The 18,718-nt window shown below is 67.5% G+C and overlaps 1 protein-coding gene across 9 annotated transcripts in view; it reads right to left on the bottom strand.

Moving 5' to 3' along the window:
- The window catches only part of ADGRB1 (adhesion G protein-coupled receptor B1), an 81,052-nt gene that overhangs the window by 10,626 nt on the left and 51,708 nt on the right, over positions 1-18,718 (bottom strand). For 7 of the 9 annotated variants that reach the window (XM_047842756.1, XM_047842757.1, XM_047842762.1 and 4 more), the window contains 6 exons: positions 13,363-13,466; positions 11,177-11,279; positions 10,361-10,511; positions 9,557-9,626; positions 8,059-8,125; positions 5,944-6,029 (listed from right to left, as the gene is read on the bottom strand). In XM_047842756.1, the coding sequence (XP_047698712.1) occupies positions 5,944-6,029; positions 8,059-8,125; positions 9,557-9,626; positions 10,361-10,511; positions 11,177-11,279; positions 13,363-13,466 (581 nt within the window). The remainder of the gene's footprint in view (positions 1-5,943; positions 6,030-8,058; positions 8,126-9,556; positions 9,627-10,360; positions 10,512-11,176; positions 11,280-13,362; positions 13,467-18,718) is intronic. The other 2 variants (XM_047842761.1, XM_047842763.1) reach the window with 1 other exon arrangement.

The raw sequence follows: 18,718 nt of genomic DNA, 5'->3' as shown, positions 1-18,718 counted from the left end.
AGCGGGGGGCCGCGTCAGGGCTGCCCCGGCCGCCCTCCCGCCGGGGGGCGCGTTCCTGGGGGGCCCCGCTCGGCGCCCCTCTCCCGGGGCTCTCCACCCGCTCCGGTCCTGGTCCTTGAGGACGCCTGGGCCCTCCTGGGGAGTAGAGTTCTGCCCGGCAACCCGCCCGGAGTCCAAGGGCTCCCAGAGACTCGGGAGGGTGGTCTGCGGGAGGTGGGGGGGGGGGGGGGGGGCGGGCAGTGGTGAGAGAGGAACTCTCTGGAAGACCCGGGTTCCTAACTGTCCAGGAGGCCACAGGAGGGGAGGTGCACTGGAGGCAGGAGCTGGGGGGCTACAGGGTGGCCATTGTGGGGCGGTGTTTGGCCAGGCCTCTGAGCTCTGGACAGAGAGAAAGAGAACGAGAGAACTACTCCAGGAGGAGATGACAGACAGACAGGGCCAGACAGGGGTGGGGGTGGGGACAGAGACGAGAACAGAGACCCACAGGCACCTCATCGTCTCGGCAGGCCCCGCTCCGCTGGTGCCCCCAGGAGCCCCCCACGGCGGCACTGCCCTCTGCAGCCTGGCACCTCCGGGTACCACTACGGGCCACGCTGTGACCGCTCGGAGCCTGTCGCGTCTTCCGAACGGCGCGGTCACTGTTTCGCAGCCTCGGGGCCTGTCGTGAGGGCACCAGCAGTGGGGCTGGCTCGCATCCGTGTCTGCGAATTGTGCCCGACCCCACCCTCACCACTGTTACAACTTCCGGGGCTCTGCCCGCATGGGCAGGTGACTGCCCTGCAGGAGCTCCAAGGAGCCTCTGGGGCCATGGTCATTCCCACCAGGAGAGGGGGCTGGGGTCCGGGCCACCTGCTGCCCTCCTTCAGGACGCCTTCAGCAAAAGGATGAGGCAGATGCAGGTGGAGCAAGAGAGGTGCAGGGGCCGCAGGGGCGAGGGGCACGAGGAGGGGCGGCAGGGGCGAGGGACACGAGGAGGGGAGGCAGGGCGAGGGGCACGAGGAGGGGCCGCAGGGGTGAGGGACACGAGGAGGGGAGGCAGGGGGAGGGGCACGAGGAGGGGAGGCAGGGGCGAGGGGCACGAGGAGGGGAGGCAGGGGGAGGGGCACGAGGAGGGGAGGCAGGGGCGAGGGGCACGAGGAGGGGCCGCAGGGGTGAGGGGCACGAGGAGGGGAGGCAGGGGGAGGGGCACGAGGAGGGGAGGCAGGGGCGAGGGGCACGAGGAGGGGAGGCAGGGGCGAGGGGCACGAGGAGGGGCGGCAGGGGCGAGGGGCACGAGGAGGGGCGGCAGGGGCGAGGGGGACGAGGAGGGGAGGCAGGGGCGAGGGGCACGAGGAGGGGCGGCAGGGGCGAGGGGGACGAGGAGGGGCCGCAGGGGCGAGGGGCACGAGGAGGGGAGGCAGGGGGAGGGGCACGAGGAGGGGCCGCAGGGGCGAGGGGCACGAGGAGGGGAGGCAGGGGCGAGGGGCACGAGGAGGGGCGGCAGGGGCGAGGGGCACGAGGAGGGGCGGCAGGGGGAGGGGCACGAGGAGGGGAGGCAGGGGCGAGGGGCACGAGGAGGGGAGGCAGGGGCGAGGGGCACGAGGAGGGGAGGCAGGGGCGAGGGGCACGAGGAGGGGCCGCAGGGGCGAGGGGCACGAGGAGGGGAGGCAGGGGCGAGGGGCACGAGGAGGGGCCGCAGGGGCGAGGGGCACGAGGAGGGGAGGCAGGGGCGAGGGGCACGAGGAGGGGAGGCAGGGGCGAGGGGCACGAGGAGGGGCCGCAGGGGTGAGGGGCACGAGGAGGGGAGGCAGGGGTGAGGGGCACGAGGAGGGGCCGCAGGGCTGAGGGGCACGAGGAGGGGCCGCAGGGGTGAGGGGCACGAGGACCATCAGGCAGGGGCCAGGGCCACCAGGAAGCAGCTGTGGGGAGAGAGGCTGGGAGGACCTGGGGTCTGGGCTGGACCTTGCTCACCCGGCGGGGGCAGGAGCCCTCCCCAGAGGTGCACCCTCTCTGCCCTGCGGTGGGGAGCCTGCCACAGGCCCTGCCCGAGCCATCGTCCTCCTCTCTCCAGACCCGTCTGGGTGGCCTGCACAGAGGACAGGCCTGTCTCCTCCCTGTCTTCTTCCTCCTCCTTCCCCCCCCACTCCTTCCCCTCCCTGCTCCAGGACCCAGGTGCCCATGCCAGCCCCAGCCGCAGCCCCGTTTCTTCTCCAGGACAGCCCCCCGGCCAGCTGCCCAGTGGCTCGAGCCTGAGCCAGGAATCACCCGAAGCCCCCACGCTTCTCTCCTGACCACTGCGTGGGCTTCGGACCTAGACCTCACAGACCGGCCTCCCCTCCCCTCCCAGGGTGGGGGGCCTGCCGATCCCCGGCCCCCCTCCACCCCCGGGTGCTGAGGCCCCCAGCCGCGGTGCCCGTGCCCACGAGGGCTGCTCTGCCTGCACGAGGGGCACAACCTGAAAAAGTGGGCCCTGCAGGACTGTGCACACGCTGCCCGGCTGTCCTTTTCCCTTCCCGGCTCTGAACCTCTGTGTCTCCACCGTGGCCGGCAGGGCTCCCTCGTCTCTCTCCTCCCTCCCAAAGCGGACCCTCTCTGGCCACCTTCGGAGCAGGAAGGCAGGGCAGAGCCCCTGGGGCGGGCAGAGGGGCAGTCTCATCCTGCTGTGAGCCATCTTCCCTCGGGCCGGAGCCCTGACATCTACAGCCCGAGGTGGCTGGCAGATGGCCCGGGGTTGGGGACCCTGCCTTAGTGGCATCCCCGCAGCCCCGAGTTCTGCCGGGGCCGCGAGGAGGAGCCCGTGCGGGCCCGGGTGCGATCAGTGGGCAGGAGAGGGGCTGGCGGGGAGGCCCGCGGGCAGTGGTACCGCCTGACCCTTCGGAAGGTCAGATGCCCCTGATGCGGAGGAGGGGCGTGAGCCTGGCTCAGGGTGGGCCGGGCCACTGACTGGAACCTGCTGCGTGACCTAGCAGGGAATGTCCCCCAAGGCTCTTGTGACAGGCCCAGGATGGCACCCTCCACCCCGAAGAGACTGGCGCGTGAAGCAGACGGCGCGTATTCCCGGAGCCTCGTCCCTGCCTGGGCCTCCCAACTTGGTTTCTGCCTCAACGGATCCGTCCCGACCTGAACCCGGGTCCCCCCACGGCCAGGAGTGTCCCGCACACTCCCCCGTGCTCGCTCACGGGACACCCCCCCCCCCCCCCCCGCACCCATCCACTCACGCACACATGCGCTTACAACACTCAGCGCACAACCCAGACCCCGGCACAGCCACACGCCGATGGCAGGCCGGTGCAGAGTGTTCCGACGCTGACCCGGCCCCATCCCGTCCCTGGCTACACGGAGGAGGGGAGCCTGGCGAAGGGCCGGGTGGGGAGGATCCCCAGAGTGGATGGCAGAGGTGACAGAGGTGACAGAAAAAGCTTAAAACAAACAAAATGTGACTCAGAGAGCAGAGCCGGGGGCGGGGGGCACTGGCGAGGAGAGGCACTAACGTGGCGTTACTGGTGGCTTCGGAGGCGGCGTGGGCCGCAGAGGGGACACCACACTCGGCACGTTTGAGGGCGCGCCCAAGGGGGGCCCCGGGCGGCTGACTGCAAGTGAAATGCAAAGGCCGAGACGAGAGCAGACACTGTTCTCACGGAACCGGGGCGGGCAAAGCAGGCACACGGACCGGAGCAGTCCTGCCTGAGCCTTCCTGGGCCGGCCGGGGTCCCGGGAGTGGGCTGGGGGTCGGGGGACCGGGTCCCGGGTCCCGGGAGTGGGCTGGCTTGTCAGGGGGAGGGGGCACCGGGTCCCAGAAATGGGCTGATTGGGTGGGCACCGGGTCCTAGAAGTGGGCTGGCTGGGGGGCCCGGTCCCAGGAGTGGGCTGGCTAGTGGTGGGGGACCGGGTCCTGGAGGGGAATGGTGGGGGGGGGGGGGCCTGGTGCCGGGAGGGGCTGGGGGTGTGGGGACCAGGTCCTGGGAGTGGGCTGGCTGGTCGGGGGGAGGGGGCACCGGGTCCCAGAAATGGGCTGATTGGGATGGGTACTAGGTCCCAGAAGTGGGCTGGCTGGGGGGCCCGGTCCCAGGAGTGGGCTGGCTAGTGGTGGGGGACCGGGTCCTGGAGGGGAATGGTGGGGGGGGGCCCGGTGCCGGGAGGGGCTGGGGGTGTGGGGGACCGGGTCTGGCGGGTGGTGGGGTGGGCTGAGTCCAGGGTTGGGGTTGGGAGGCTGGGGGGGACCGGTTCTGAAGGGTTGTGGGGGGGACCAGGTCTGGGAGGTGGTTAAGGGTGGGGGGAGGGCACCAGGTCTGAGCGGGGGGGGGACCGGGGTAGGGGGTGGGGGCTGGGGTGGGGGACTGGGTCTGAGTCGGGTGTAGGATGGGCCCAGATGCCTCCTAGGGGAAGGAGGGTTGCCACAGGAAGTGGGTGCAGACTGGGTCCTGGGGTCAGAGGGTTTGGGGTCCACGAGACAGAGAGATAAAACAGGGTCCTGGGGGACGGCAGGGCCGGTCCTCCCACACGTCCGTGTTAAGCAGAGGGTGAAACGATGTGCCCACGTTCACACGAAGAACTCCCGGAGTGAGGCCATGGCCACTTCCCTCCGGTCCCCCGTATCTGCTCCGACCGTGCACTACCCCAGGCGGCTGCCCCAGCCGGGGAGCACATGCTGCACCCGACCACCACCAGTCAGCTACCTGGGCGGCACCCTCCCACAGGCCCTGTGTGTGAGCAGGTGTGCGTGCCTGTGCACACGAGTGTGTGAGCGTGGGGAGGACTCCTCCTGCAGGGGGAGGTCTCCGCGCAGCCGTGCGGGCACAGCTGGGAGTGCGTCCGCACCAGGGCACCGGCTGCACGCCCAGGAAGGGGCCCCAGGAGGCAGGTAGCCCGACGGACGCCCTGGGCTCTGGCGGCTCAAACCCGCTCTCCCCGCCACTCGACCCACTCGGCTGCAGGGACGGAGCGGAACGAGGGAGCCCGCCCAGGGGCGACTGCGGAAGCCGGGGGCCGAGCCAGCTCCGAGCGAGCGCCGCGTACCCATTGCTGCAGTGCTCCGACGGGTGTGCAGCCCTCGGCCGGCCAGGGATGTGCGTGGGGGGCGGTGTGTCCTGAGGGCGGGCGGGCGGGGTGGGGCGTGCCAATCCCCACTTCCAGGGGATGAGGCCCAGGGAATGGGGGACCCAGACTCCCAGCCACCGTGGGCACTCCGGGGTCGTCGTCCACTTCCCCTAAAGCAGCGTTAGCGGCTTTCTAACCAGGACCAGAGAGGATGGTTTCCTGAAGCTTCTGTTCACTCGGGTTAGCAGGAGGAGCAGGAAGAGGAAGAGGAAGAGGGAGACGGAGACAGAGACAGAGACAGAGACAGACGACTGGCAAGGAGGGAGGGGAGTAGGCACCGGCGAGGGCAGAGGGATGCGCAGAGCGGCAGGCAGAGGTGAGGTGCGGAGGGCTCAGAGGGCCGGGGCAGGATGGAGTCAGGGGGTCAGTCTCAGCCAGTAGCTGCCCCCGTCTGTGACCTCAGGGCTCCCATCCCCTGGGGGGCGGCCGGGGCACACTCGGGACCAGCCTCCTGCAGAGCCACGTGCCCTGTGGCCAGACGCTGCCCTCTGGGCTCCGGCTCCCCAAGCAGGAGGAGCATCCTACCTGTCCCCTGTCCCCTCCTCCCGTCGGTGAAGCCACCATGAGGATGGGCAGGTTGTATCCTCGCTCGGGGTCACCCAACCCCAGGGTAGGGAAGCGGGGGGCCAGGTGCACCCTTCCACCGTCCCTGTGGTCCCTGCAGGGGTAGGGTCTCCAAAAACAAGGGGCTTCGCTGTTTCTGAGGACTAGACGGAGAAACTGAGGCACAGGGCAGGGCAGGGGCTGGCCGTGAGCCTTGCACAGGCCTCTGAGCCTCCTTTGTCCACCTGCTCTGGGGCCCGGGGGCAGCGGGTGGGCTCTGGGTCTTTGACTCAAGGCGGGTGAGGCGCCCGGGGCCGGCCCTACCCTGCCCGCTCCTTCAGTTTCTTGTCCGTGATGCCGTCTTTGGAGACGAGCTTGTTGAACACGAGGATCCCGATGACCATGTTCACCTGCAGAGAGGAGCAGGGCGTGGGGGCGGGGCTCCAGGGGAGAGAGCGCCACCCAGCAGGCTCGCCAGCCCCGCCGGCCTGGCCATCTCCCCCCGGAGCAGCCGTCAGGTGGGGGTTCTCCCGCCACAGGGCTCCACCCAGGGCAAGGTGCTGCTGCTCAAGTCCCCCACGTGACCCTCCCACGTGACCTGCTCCCCAAGGATTTGGGAGGCCTGCCGGCAGGGGTGGACGTGAGAAGGGGCCGGGCTGACCCAGCTGGGGCTCAGAGGGTGACGTGCGGGGCGCCCTCCAGAGGCTGGACCCCGGGCTGGCCTGCACTGGGCAGCCCGGAGGCCCGTCTGCTGTCCCCACTGTGGTCGGCAGCGTTTGCCGAGCTGGGATGCCATCTGTCCAGAGGTCGCAGGTCAGGGATCAGGCTGGCTCTACACACAGGGTGCCTGCCCTGCTCAGACCACACAAGGGACCTCGTGTGATCCAGCCGCCATCATGCTTGGGTGTGCCCTGTGCCCCCGCAGCCGCTCACCCCCCCCCCCCCCGCTCCTTGGATTCCTCCCACAACAGGGAGCTCATCCCTCACTAGGGCCCAACCGGAGGGCCGTCTCGGGGACATCCTCCCCGTGTTGGAGCCACACTGCTCCTGCGCTGCCATGGTGCCCTTCCTGACCCCCTCCCGCCAGCCACCCGCACCCTACAAAGTGCTTCCTGCTGTCATCGTCGCGTGAGCTACCGCCTACGCGAAAGAGAAGCTGTCCCCAGCCACGACCCTGGAGACCTTGGGGGGTCCCTTCTCCTGGGTGGGGAGGCTCCCAGCTCATTTCTGTGCTCCCCTGAAGGCCCTCCCCCTGGCTCCCACACAGCTGCCTGACAGCTGCGAGGACTGGCCCCACACTGCTCGGATCTGGATATGGGGCGCCCCGACGCCCTGCAGCCCCTCGATCTGAGCGCTCATGACTCCACACACAGCAGCGGCCAGGCCCTGCCTTTCATCCCCGTCTGAACGGAAAGTTCCGGACTCCGGCACCGGGGCTGGAGGCATGTTTCCTGGGTGACCTCATTTTCTGACAAGGCCAGGGGCAGAAGGGGCAGGACGGCCGCTGCCCCCACCCTCTGCCTGGAGCGGGCTCTGTGCTGTCTCCACCTGTGTGTCCCTGTGTCACTGAAGGGGCCCTGGGCTGGGGTCCAGCCGTGCCCTCCGGACGCACCCTGGGAGGGGGTGTGGGGGATGGGGGCTCCTGCCTCCACCAGCTGAGCCTCCCATCCGTCCTGGGTCGCCTGTTTGTAAAACGGCGAGCCGGCCTGGCCTCTGAAGAGCGGCACTGACATGCACAGCGCGCAGGCCTCTCCCTTCAAGGAATAAAGGAGCCGGGACCCTCAGGCTAGGCCCGCTGCCCACCGCCTCCACCCTCACGCGCGGGGCCTCCCCAGGCCTGTGCCCAGGTGCCCCCACCAAGGCGGTGTGGCCCTGCGTGGAGAGGGCTGGGCTCGGGCAGGGCGGGCGGAGGCCCCCAGCCGTGCCCAGCTCCCCCTGCTCAGCCCTAACTTGGGGACAATAACCCTGTGTGCCACATGGCACGGTTTCACATCCGTCCCCCAAGGAGTGTGGGAAGTAGGGGCGAGGGAAAACAAGGAGGTGCTTCCTTCTCGAGAGGGTGACAGCTGGTGGCAGCAAGGGACAGGCCTCTGGCCCCCCAGCCTCAGGCTCCGCCGGCTCCTCTGCTCCTCACCCAGGCCTAGCTGCCCCTCCCTGCTACCCCGTCAGCCATCCGCGCACTGTCCCCACTCGGCCAGTCGCCTACCCGGTGAACTCACACCTATCTCCTGGCAGCTACACGGCCGGTGCCCGATAATCACACATGCTGTGCTCACAGAAATAAACGGCCACTCCTGCAGCCCAGCCTCTGCACTCCTGCACCCCGAGGGCAGGGCAGGGGGACCGTGAACGCCATCCACCCCTTGGTGATCAAGGCGACCCAGAAAGGGCAACGCATACAGCCCACGGCCACCTGGGACGGCGGGGAGGGTTCAGTACCAGCACGACAGCGGCGGCCGGTCCCACGAAGGCATACAGCAGTCCCCCCTCCAGGGAGAGCCAGCAGCTGGGGAGGGAGACGGGCTGGTCAGTGGCCAGGCGTGGGCCCAGCCCCCGCCCCCCGGGAAGGCAGGTGAGACGCAGCGGAGCGGCAGAAGGAGCCGGGCGCTTAGCAAGCCCTCCTGTGTGCACGCCGCGCACTCACGCTGGCTTCCCAGCCCTCGGGGCCCCGGGCGGCACTGGCGGGCCCGGCTCACAGACGGAGAAGCGGGTGCAGGGCAGCGGCACGGCTGCTCGGACCCACACAGCACAGAGCCGGGCTGGCCAGGTAAGGGTGCCTGACCGCCCCCAGGCTGCCCCCCACTCTCCTCCTAGATCCGCCCCCCCCGGCCCCGCCCCCGCCCCGCCCCACGCCAGCCTCACACGCAGACCCTTCTTCCCGACAGAATTCCAACATTCTGGGTCGGGCCCCTGGTCTGGCCCTCCACCTGCCCACTCAGCCCAGGCCCCACGGCTGGGGGCACCCGGTGCTCTGCTCACACATCTGGCCTGGTCCTGCCTCATCGCACACGTGGCCGCCAGCCCCGCCACCCACGGCGGCCCACGGGAGCCCCGAGTCCAGCGAAGACACTATTCTTCTGCACCGTGGCCTCTGCCCTGAGCATCCCACCCCATGCTGTCAGACAAACTCCTCTTCATCCTTCAGAACCCCCACTTTAATGGCCTCACCCTCCCCTGATCCACCCCTGACCCTCTCAGCGCTGGGGACAGTGTCCATATTTACCTCCCGGCACTCATGCTACTGGGGTTTCCGGTAAATGGGTTTTCATGCCCACTGTCCCTGCTGCCCACGTGGGGCACTGCTTCAGGGCCCAGCCATGGCCTGATCCCCTGGGGCTCCACAGAGAGCCAAGCCCATGCAGCCTGCATCAGTCCCTCCCCTTGCCTCTGGATCCCCCCCCCCCCCCCCCCGTTCCTCCCCTGTGGCCTGTAGCCACAGCTCCCGGCCTTGGTTCCTCTACCCCAACCCTGGGAATCATCACACTGCTTTTAGGATAACCCCAAGCTTCCTGGCTTGGCATTCAAGGCCCCCGGACCTCGCCCAGCTGACCCTTCAGGGCCTCCCGGACTTCATCTGCAAAACAGGCCCCCTACCACCTGCCTTGCCCTGGAGCTATGCGCCACCCCTGTCACCACAGTCATGCAGAGGTGCACACGTGGGTACAGAGGGGAAAACAGGCCACCGGAGCTGTCCGAGGTACCTAAGGAGGAGGTGCAAAGCTCCGGTGGCCCTGCGCCCAGTCCGGGAGGAGCTGGCTGATCAGGGGAAGCAGCCCCTCGAAGAGCCCAGCCTTCAGCCCCGGGCCCCCCCCCCCTCCCAGCCTTAGGTCTCTCCTCTGTGAGACGGGCACCCAGCCAGCTGTCACCTTCTAGGGCAGTGGGAGGGTCTGGGGGAGCCGAGCGGCCTCCACCCCATCCCCACCCTGCCCCGACTCACTAGTTCATGGTGCTGTACCCTTTGGCCTTGGTGAATCCCACAGAAATGGCCACGACCAGCGCAGGGAGCCCTGGGGAAGGACCAGAAAGAAAGGGAGTCGGTCCCCCCGCCATCCGAGCCCCGTCCACCCTCTGCCTCCTTGCAGCCCCACGGGTGGGGTGAGGCGGGGGCACAATGTGCCTCTGAAGCCCCTGAACGGGGGGGGTGACACCTAGCATAAGAGAAGGGGACAGGAGGTGGACAGGGATGAGGGCCTATGGAACCGCGGTCGTGACAGGCAGGTCAGCAAACGACACACAGGACACCGAATCACACTTGAATTTCAAAGAAGAAAGGAAACACTTTGGGGGCACCGAGGGACTCAGTTGGTCAAACACCTGATTTTTGATTTCAGCTCGGGTCATGATCTCACGGTTCGTGGGGTCAAGCCCCGCGTCAGGCTCTGTGCCGACAGCGCGGAGCCTGCCTGGGATTCTCTCTCTCCCCCCGCCCCGCCCCTTCTCTCTGCCCTGCCCCAGTCATGTGCACACGCACTCTCTTTCTCAAAATAAATGAGTAAGCGTCAAAAACAATGCCAGAAAGAAAACACGTTCAGTACGAGCGCATCCCAAACACTGAATGGGATGTACTTCAAACATCAGTCGTTACCTGAAATTCAAACGGACTTGGTGTCCCGTTCCGTCTGGCAACCCTGTGGAGGCCCAGGAGGACGAGGGCAGGGCCAGGGGGGAGGGGGAGGGGCTGCAGCAGGGCAGGCCCGGGGGAGGGGCAGCCCCGCCGCCCGCCCGCCCCGGCACCGCTCACCCCAGCCCAGGCAGAGGAAACGCTTGCGGATGAGGCGGTTCCGGAGGCGGCCGGTCACGGCCATGTAGGACTGCCAGGCCTCGGTGAGCACCCAACAGAAGGAGGACAGGAAGAAGAAGTGGAGGAAAGCGGCCACCAGAGTGCACACCACCTGGGCGGGGCAGGCGGGCAGGTTAGGCCGGGCAGGTGCCCACTCACCCGCTCCCTGCCCGCCCCGGGCGAGGCTGACAGAAGCAGCTCTGCGTCTGCAGCAGCAATGAGGTCAAATCCCCAGGCGCGAAGCCACCGAGGGGTCCCCCGGTCCACTGCCTGGAGGAGGGCTGCTGATCGGCTAGCCGCCCCCTCCCTACCCCCCAGGAGTGCTTGTGTCACCCGGGCCACAAACTGCCGGGGACGGAGCCCCCTCTCCCTCCATCTTTCCCGACTACCCAGAGATACACCCAACGCCGGCGGGAACCCGCTCAAGGGCCTCTGGGTTCAGTCCACCTGTTCAGCAGGTGGTGAACCCGACACCCAGGGAGGACAAATCGCCCTCAAGCCCACATGGCACAGACCAGACCAGACGGTCTGGGCCCCCGTGGTGGGCCAGGGCCAGGGTCCTTGAACCGGCTCATCTCAGAGCGCCAGTCCAGCTGGAGACTCCAGACATCGGGTCCTGGCCAGATGACAGCTGCAGTCGGAGGAGAACGGGGGACCGTGTGTGGCCCTACGCTCTCCTCCCCGAGCTTCCTTGGGATCCTTTTGGGGGGCATCACCGTCACCCCGTCCCACCTGGGCACGCCGGGGTGTGCACACGGTAGGGCAGAGTTCACCTACCTTATTGCGGGTCTGGGTCTGCCCGATGAGGATGAGGGCGTTGGAGGAGATGATGGAAAAGCAGAAGTTGATGAGGATCACAGACCGCTCGGAGCGGATGTACCTGCGGGAGACAGCGTGTCAGTGCCCCACGGGGCCTCATCGTCACGGGAACGGGGGTCCTGTGCAGGTACCAAGACTGGGGCGCCACCTCCTCCCTGCAGACCTTGCTGCGGCCACTGTCGCCACCACCGCCCCTGCCTACTGCACACTAAGTTCCAGCATGTAGTCAGGTGCCAGGGAGGGTTGTGGGGAGACACTGAGCGCACTTGACCGTTCCCGCTGGGGATGGCTCATCCTTAGAGTTGCTTCCCCTTTTTGCGTAAGATCTTCTCCCTGTCACCGGACCCCTCGGACACGGATCATTTCTGGGGTCTCAGTCTCTGCCTGCTCCTGGTTTTCAACCTAGCTTTCCCCCTGTCCCACTAGCCCTTCCCACCCCGTTTGATCCTGACTTTGAGGCCAGAAGACAAAATGGTTCCGAGTGGGGGCTGCAGTGGCTTAGCTATACTCCAGCTGTGCAACACTGGGCAAGTGGCCCAACCCCTCTGTGCCTCCGTCTTTCCATCTGTGAGACTGGTGGAGGGAACGGGGTCTGCTACTCGGGACGGTGACTGAGATTCAAGGGGCAGGGTACAGAAAGCATTAGCCCCCATCACTTTTTCTGCCATTTTCCAGGGCAGCCAGCCTCCCAGTGGCCTTGGGGGCTGAGATCCAGCCAGGTGGTGAGCAGAGGGTACAGGGCTGCCCCTCAGGGGCCATGATGTGGTCTGATGTGGTGTGTGACCTTGGGGGGGGGGTCACTTTCCAAGGGGTTGGGGTCCTGACTGCGGCTCACAGGGGCAGTGACTCAGCCAGCAGAGCTCAGAAAGGAGGCGCTTTGAAAACCTTCAGCAAAACCCTCAGAACTGCAGCAGGCAGGGCTGGAGGGCGGGAGCTGTCCCAAGCCTCCTTTCCCAGAAGTCTCTGGAAACCAAGGCCTCAGGGGAGGGGCTGGCCCAGTGGGCCAAGCACGCCCACGGGGATTGGGACAGATGGTCTGAGGAGGGGCTGAGTGGGAGGAGCACTGGGTGCTGGTTAGATGGGGGAGTGGGGGGGTGGGGTTTGGTGGTTCAGTGCTCCTGCCCTAGGGGAGGATGGGGGGGGGGTACGGGGAAACAGGCCCACCCTCCCCCGCCTACACGACACATCATCGATCTCTCCTTGTTGGCCTCAGGGTTCGACATCAGTTCTGCTGCCCATGGAGCCCAGACACCAAGAGGCAGCTGCAGGGCTATGGGCTGGGTGACCTTGACTCATACTCCCAGCCCGAAACCTCAGTGGGGCTCACAGCAGGGCTCTGGGGGCAGGGAGGTGAGAGCTGCCCGCAGGCGCCCCCGTGCCCGCACACACTCATGCTCGTCTGTGGCCCGCGCCTGCGCATACATGTCCCTTACCCCAGGGCTGGGGACGGCTGGGGACTGCTGCCTTTCCCCCACTCTGCCCAGCAGGGGGAGCAGTCCAGGGGTCCTGTGACGAGGCCCCGCAGCCCGGGCGAGGGGAGTGAGGGGCAGGGAGGCCAGTGGAGGCTCTCGCCCTGAGACCTGACCCCAGGCTCAGAGAAGACCTCGCACGCCCGTGCGGCAGGACACAGAGTTTGGGGGCTGCGGGGTCCCGGGGCAGGGCGCTTGGCTGGGGAGTAGGCTGGCTGGCATCTGCCGGGGGGGGGGCATTCCGAGGGCAGGAGGACGCGTGGCCACCTTCTGTGTGCAGCAGCGTGGGCACAGCAGAGGGCAGGAGAAAAGGGTGACCGGTCGATCCCCGACCGACACCTGCCCCACCTCTCCAGTGCTACCCGGCATCCAGGCAGCGGCCCCCAGGGAGCCCGTGGGGACTGTCGGGGAGGGAGGGGGACAGAGGGAGGAGGGTGATGGCAGAGGTGCGGTGGGGGTGCGGTCCATCTGTGATGGCGGTGGGCAGGGGGAGACAGGGGCGGGTGGTGACGACAGAGGGGACAGTACCGCCGGCTGGGAAGGGGGCTCTGGACCAGCCTGTCCCCGTGGCCGCCCTCCAAGAAGAAAGGACAAGACTTGACCCCGGCCGCGGGGTTCCTGGGGCCCACGGGGGCCGGCCCCCCACCCCGGCCCCTGCCCGCGCTCAGGCAGCACCTCCACACGGAGACGTAGATGATGATCAGCATGAGCAGGGTGAGGGACGACACGCCACAGCCCACGATGAGCGTCACCGATGGCACGGTCCCCTTGTCCATGTTCTGAGGGTTCCAGGGCGGGAGAAAGCGGAGTGAGCCTCGTGGGCGCTCTGTGGCCCTGAAGGCTGGGGGGCGGGGGTGCCAGGGTGGAGCCTTCCCTCTGCACCCCCAGCACTCCCCACCCCCCCACCCCCGTGCTGCCCCTACCCCTGGCCTGGGCAGTCCCGTGAGGGGCTTCTCCTCCCTTGCTGGAGGCGGGGCCTTCGCTGGCGTAGGTACAGTCACCTGCTGATGAAGCCTTTGCCTACACGTCACAGACCTCCCGCGCCCACCCGATTCCAGAGGAGGCTCTCCCCGTGTCACAGGCAGGTCACAGGGCCCCCCCCACCCCCCCGCCCCAGACAGCTCTCCCAGCCCGCACCCCTCTGGAAGGCCAGCCGACAGCAGAACGCGGGGCTCCCTGCACCGGCCCCTTGGCTCCCGCTGCATCCGACCGGCATCCGACTGGCACCTCCAGCCTCCACTGCCTCGAACCCCGTTCCCTCCGCCGACACCGCTGCCCCGCAGCCCCTCCAGGCGCCCCGGCTTTACGCTCTTCCCTCGACGTCCCTTCTGCTCTGCCAGGTCCCTGTGTTTCACCTACCGTGCTTGGCCCGCTGATCTGCACCCCCACCCCTGCCCTGGCCTGGCCCCCACAGCTCTTCTCCAAGTGGTGGCCAGAGAATTTTGTAAAATGCCATTAGAGGCCACATCCCTGCCCCGCTCAGAGTGCTCCCCTGCCCTGCTCAGAGGGCTCCCCTGCCCTGCTTACAGCACTCTGTGCCCCACTTGGAGTGCCCCCTGCGCCACTCAGAATGCTCCCTGCCCCACTCAGAGTACTCCCCTGCCCTGCTCAGAATGCCCCCTGCCCCGCTGGAAGTGCTCCCTGCCCCACTTAGAGCGCTCTCCTGCCCTGATCACAGCACTCCCTGCCCGGTTACAGTGCTCCCCTGCCCCCACTGAGTGCTCCAGTGCCCTGCTCACAGTGCTCCCTGCCCCGCTCAGAGTGCTCCTCTGCTCCGCTCAGAGTGCTCCCCTGCCTTGCTCAGAATGCTCCCCTGCCCAGCTCACAGCGCTCCGTGCCCCACTTGGAGTGCGCCCTGCCCCACTCAGAGTGCTCCCCTGCCCAGCTCACAGTGCTCCCTGCCCCACTCATAGTGCTCCCCTGCCCTGCTCAGAGTGCTCCCCGGCCCTGCTCAGAGTGCTCCCCTGCCCCGCTCAGAATGCTCCCCTGCCCTGCTCACAGCATTCCCTGCCCCACTCAGAGTACTCCCCTGCCCTGCTCAGAATGCCCCCTGCCCCGCTGGAAGTGCTCCCTGCCCCACTTAGAGCACTCTCCTGCCCTGATCACAGCACTCCCTGCCCGGTTACAGTGCTCCCCTGCCCCCACTGAGTGCTCCAGTGCCCTGCTCACAGTGCTCCCTGCCCCGCTCAGAGTGCTCCTCTGCTCCGCTCAGAGTGCTCCCCTGCCTTGCTCAGAGTGCTCCCCTGCCTTGCTCAGAGTGTTCCCCTGCCTTGCTCAGAATGCTCCCCTGCCCCGCTCAGAATGCTCCCCTGCCCAGCTCACAGCGCTCCGTGCCCCACTTGGAGTGCGCCCTGCCCCACTCAGAGTGCTCCCCTGCCCAGCTCACAGTGCTCCCTGCCCCACTCAGAATGCTCCCCTGCCCCACTCATAGTGCTCCCCTGCCCCGCTCAGAGTGCTCCCCTGCCCCGCTCAGAGTGCTCCCCTGCCCCGCTCAGAATGCTCCCTACCCACGCCCCACCCCCAAACTGTGAATGCTCCCGAGGCCACTGGGCCTAGCCCTGCCCACCTTCTGCCTCCACCTCATGAGACTGCCCCGTCACCTGGCTGCCTCCTTGTTCCCACCTCAGAGCTTTTGCACCAGACGGTCCCTCTGCCCAGAACACCCTTGCCAGTATGTCGGTGGTGGTGCCTCTGGTGCCTCTCAGAGGGGCCTCAGGCTGGAAAACAGACCAGTTTCTCCCCCCCACATAGCTCATCGCAGCCCTGAGCGCCTAGCTGGCCCGTGCTTACGCACGCACCACGTGTTCGCCCTGCCCCCCGCGTGACTGCGGCCCACACGTCCACGTCAAGGGCCACGCCGAGCCCCAGCCGGCAGGGCACCCTGGTAAGCGGCATGCTGGCACGTGGCAGGGGGACGGCACGCTTGTTGAGCACTGACCGCGGCTCCTCGGCGGGAGGGACCCAAGAGGATGGTCTCTGCGGGCCCTCCCCGGCCTGCTGCCTCTGGGCTTGAGGGGGAGCGGGTGTGCTGGGGACATGATCAGGAAAGCACGGCTGGGGGACAAGGGGCTGCTTAGGGGCCCCCACCCTAAGGGGGACACTCCTATCCCTGCTCCAGGCTGACTCGGCCGACACCGTTCAGGGCATCTCTCAGAGCCCGGCTGAGCCCGGCACACTGCACCAGGCCTCTCCCACTCCGCTGGCTCCTGAAGGCCCAGCCCCGCAGTTCTGCCCTCAGATGGTGCCTCCCGCCTTCCTCAGGCACCTAGAGTCGGAGCCCCCGGACAGGGCACCCACACCCACCCGACAGCGTGGGGTCCACCCACGTGCGTGCTGTTCCTGCGGCCTGGACGGCCCTTCCCCACACTGGAAACACCACTTCCCGCCCCCCAGGCCCTTCAGTTCCAGCCTGGGTCCCACTGCTGGGGGAGACTGGCTGTCCCTGCAGCCGGTGTCCTCGTGTTCCTGAGCCCCCTTGGGCCAGGCCCGGCCCAGACGCTCAGTCGGTGAGGCCGGCTGGGTGAACGGACATGGGAAGGCAGGCTCCAGGAAGATGAGGAAAGTCGTCCAAGGTCAGCCAAGCGGCCAGCAGTCCCTGGAGGCATGACCCAGGGTGCAGCTCCCACACAAACTCGTGTGTCCACACAGGGAGGTGGAGAACCCCAGGGAGGCGGGGGCTCGAGGCCACGGCCCGCACCCTTGAACTTGCCAGGTAACCCTGAAGGCCGGCTGGCCACGCAAGTCACGGGTGGCCAAGCAAGTGGCTCGCACCCGCCCCGTGGCCGGCTGCGGCCCCGACCTCCGTGGCCATCTGCCTCCATCTGCCCTCATTAGGCCTGGCAGCCACGTGCCCGCCCACTCCCTCCCCCTCCACCTGGCTCATCCGTCACTCCTGACAGCCCCGGCCCCGCAGGTTCTAGACGACGTGGGGAAGAGAAGGGGACAGGATGAGTGGGCAGGGGTCCCAGGGAACTCTAGCTCTTGTTGGGGGTTGGGGGGCCAGATTAGAAATCTCCAGGGCAAGAGATTGGCTCCAACCCACACACAGAGAGAGAAAAGGTAGAAGCCAGCCGGCCTCCTGCTGGAGACAGGCTCCCTAGCCAAGTTCGGTGCCACCCCAGGGCCTTTGCACATGCTCCTCTCACTGCCCAGTGCTCTTCCTCTGACCTTCGCAGGGCTGGCTCTTCCCTCAGCTTAGATGTCACCACCTCACAGAGACCCTCCCTGAACACTGAGTCTGAGCCAGCCCCTTATCTCTCTGCCCCCTCATCTCCTTTTGAGACTTTCTAGGGTCCCGGCCCTCCCCCTACCCAGGGGCTCTCTCTTTTGTCGTCTATGTGGTTACGTTGATTTCTACCACATCAGCTCCCTGCTTTCAATCTTCTCCCCAAGCGTGTGCACATCTGATGCACCCTAAACACGGATTTCCTCCTTCCGGCCCCACCTCTGTTGTGCTGTTACTGCTCCAACACCACCCATGGCTCACAGCTCCCACGTAAATAAGTCCTCACGCCACCACAGCCTAATTCCTGCCCCACTGAGGCTTGACCCCAGTCACAGGCTGAGCCCTGACCCTGGTGAGGCTAGGAACACGGTTTCAGGCACATCACAGAAACACCACCAGCAACAACCGTGCTTTATGGAAGCCCGTACGTGCCAGGCCACGCTGAGTGCTGTGAATATCTCACGGAGCTCGGTCCCCGCTGCAGCTCGGAGGCAGACAGCATCGCCCCCTCACAGATGTGACTCAGAGCAGTTACTCAACCTTCCAGCGGTCAGCGGCACGGCTGGCATCTGACATTCTGCTTCCACGCAGAGCTCGGGCGGGAGTGGGGGACACCTGGGCCCTGTCTCCCTTCCCTCCTTGCCCTGGCCTGGGATCTCATCTGTCCCCGGCTCCTGGGGTGTGATCACAGCACCCCATCCATACCCCGGCTCTGGACTCCAGTCCCTTGTGGCCACTCCATACCGCAGGATTCCCGGCGCGTCCACCTGCTCAGACCCGGATCCCCACGCCTGCCCAACCCCATCCCGCCCCAGCCCAGCCCAGCCCACCTCTGCCACCACCCCACCTGCCAGCTGGGCTCTTGTGCCGCCACTCCTGCTGGGATCCCTCCGAGACACCAATCCCACACCGTTCTCCAGCCCCCCCCCCACAGCCCCCCGGCTCCCCACTGCCCTCAGGACGCAGCCCCAGCTCGCCGCAGCCCCGGCCTTGCCACGGCGTCCGCACCCCTGCCCCCTGAGCCCCACCTTGTCTCCCGCTTGCTTTCTGCCGTCCTCACTGTGCCCGGGACGACTGTCACTCCTCTCCTCTAAGCTCAGCTGCTGAACTCCTGCTCACCCCTCAGGGCCCCACTCCAAACCTCCTCTTCATATGCGCCTCCCGAACCACCCCCCCCAGGAGGGAAGGAGGCTGCTGCCGTGTCCCCCGCCTGTCTGAACACACATCCGTCCCCCGCATCGGACCCCGTGCTCCTCCAGGACGGGACTAGACCTGGCACGGGCCGCACCCCAGGCACTCACAGGGCTCGGACGGGCTGATGGGGTGCGCGGCAGCTCAGTCCCTCCCGCTCAGGATCTCTGGGGTCACCCCTCGCTGGGGCCAGAGCCGGCAGGGAAAGGAGAGGGAGACGCTGGCAGGCGAGCACGGGGTGGGGGTAGAGCCCACCCCAGCGCTTCTGGCGCTCTGACTCGGAGCTCACCCCGTGCCCTTGAGGGGGGTCACGCGATCAGGCAGAGCCAACTCTGGCACCGTCTTACAGATGAGGAAACCGAGGCTCGCCGTGGCCAGGCAGCTTGCCCTCGGTCCCGCGGCCAGTGGGGGAGAACTCCCGTACCTTCAGCCTCAACTCCTTTCAGGGGGACGGGGACGGGGTCCCACCTTTACACACACAGACACGCTGGGTCCGCAGCTGCCGACCCCCCTAGCAAACAAAACCTCAAACTGTTCACAGACCGAGACTCTGTGCTCCCGTCTGCCCGCCCCGGCACAGAGGCCTCCGGACGCTTGCCCCTGGAGGCACCCGGC

The sequence above is a fragment of the Prionailurus viverrinus genome, chromosome F2 (assembly GCF_022837055.1).
Source record: "Prionailurus viverrinus isolate Anna chromosome F2, UM_Priviv_1.0, whole genome shotgun sequence".
In the NCBI taxonomy this organism is placed as follows: domain Eukaryota; kingdom Metazoa; phylum Chordata; class Mammalia; order Carnivora; family Felidae; genus Prionailurus; species Prionailurus viverrinus.
Note: the sequence above shows the minus strand (reverse complement) of the source record. Positions and strands in the feature narration are given on the sequence as shown.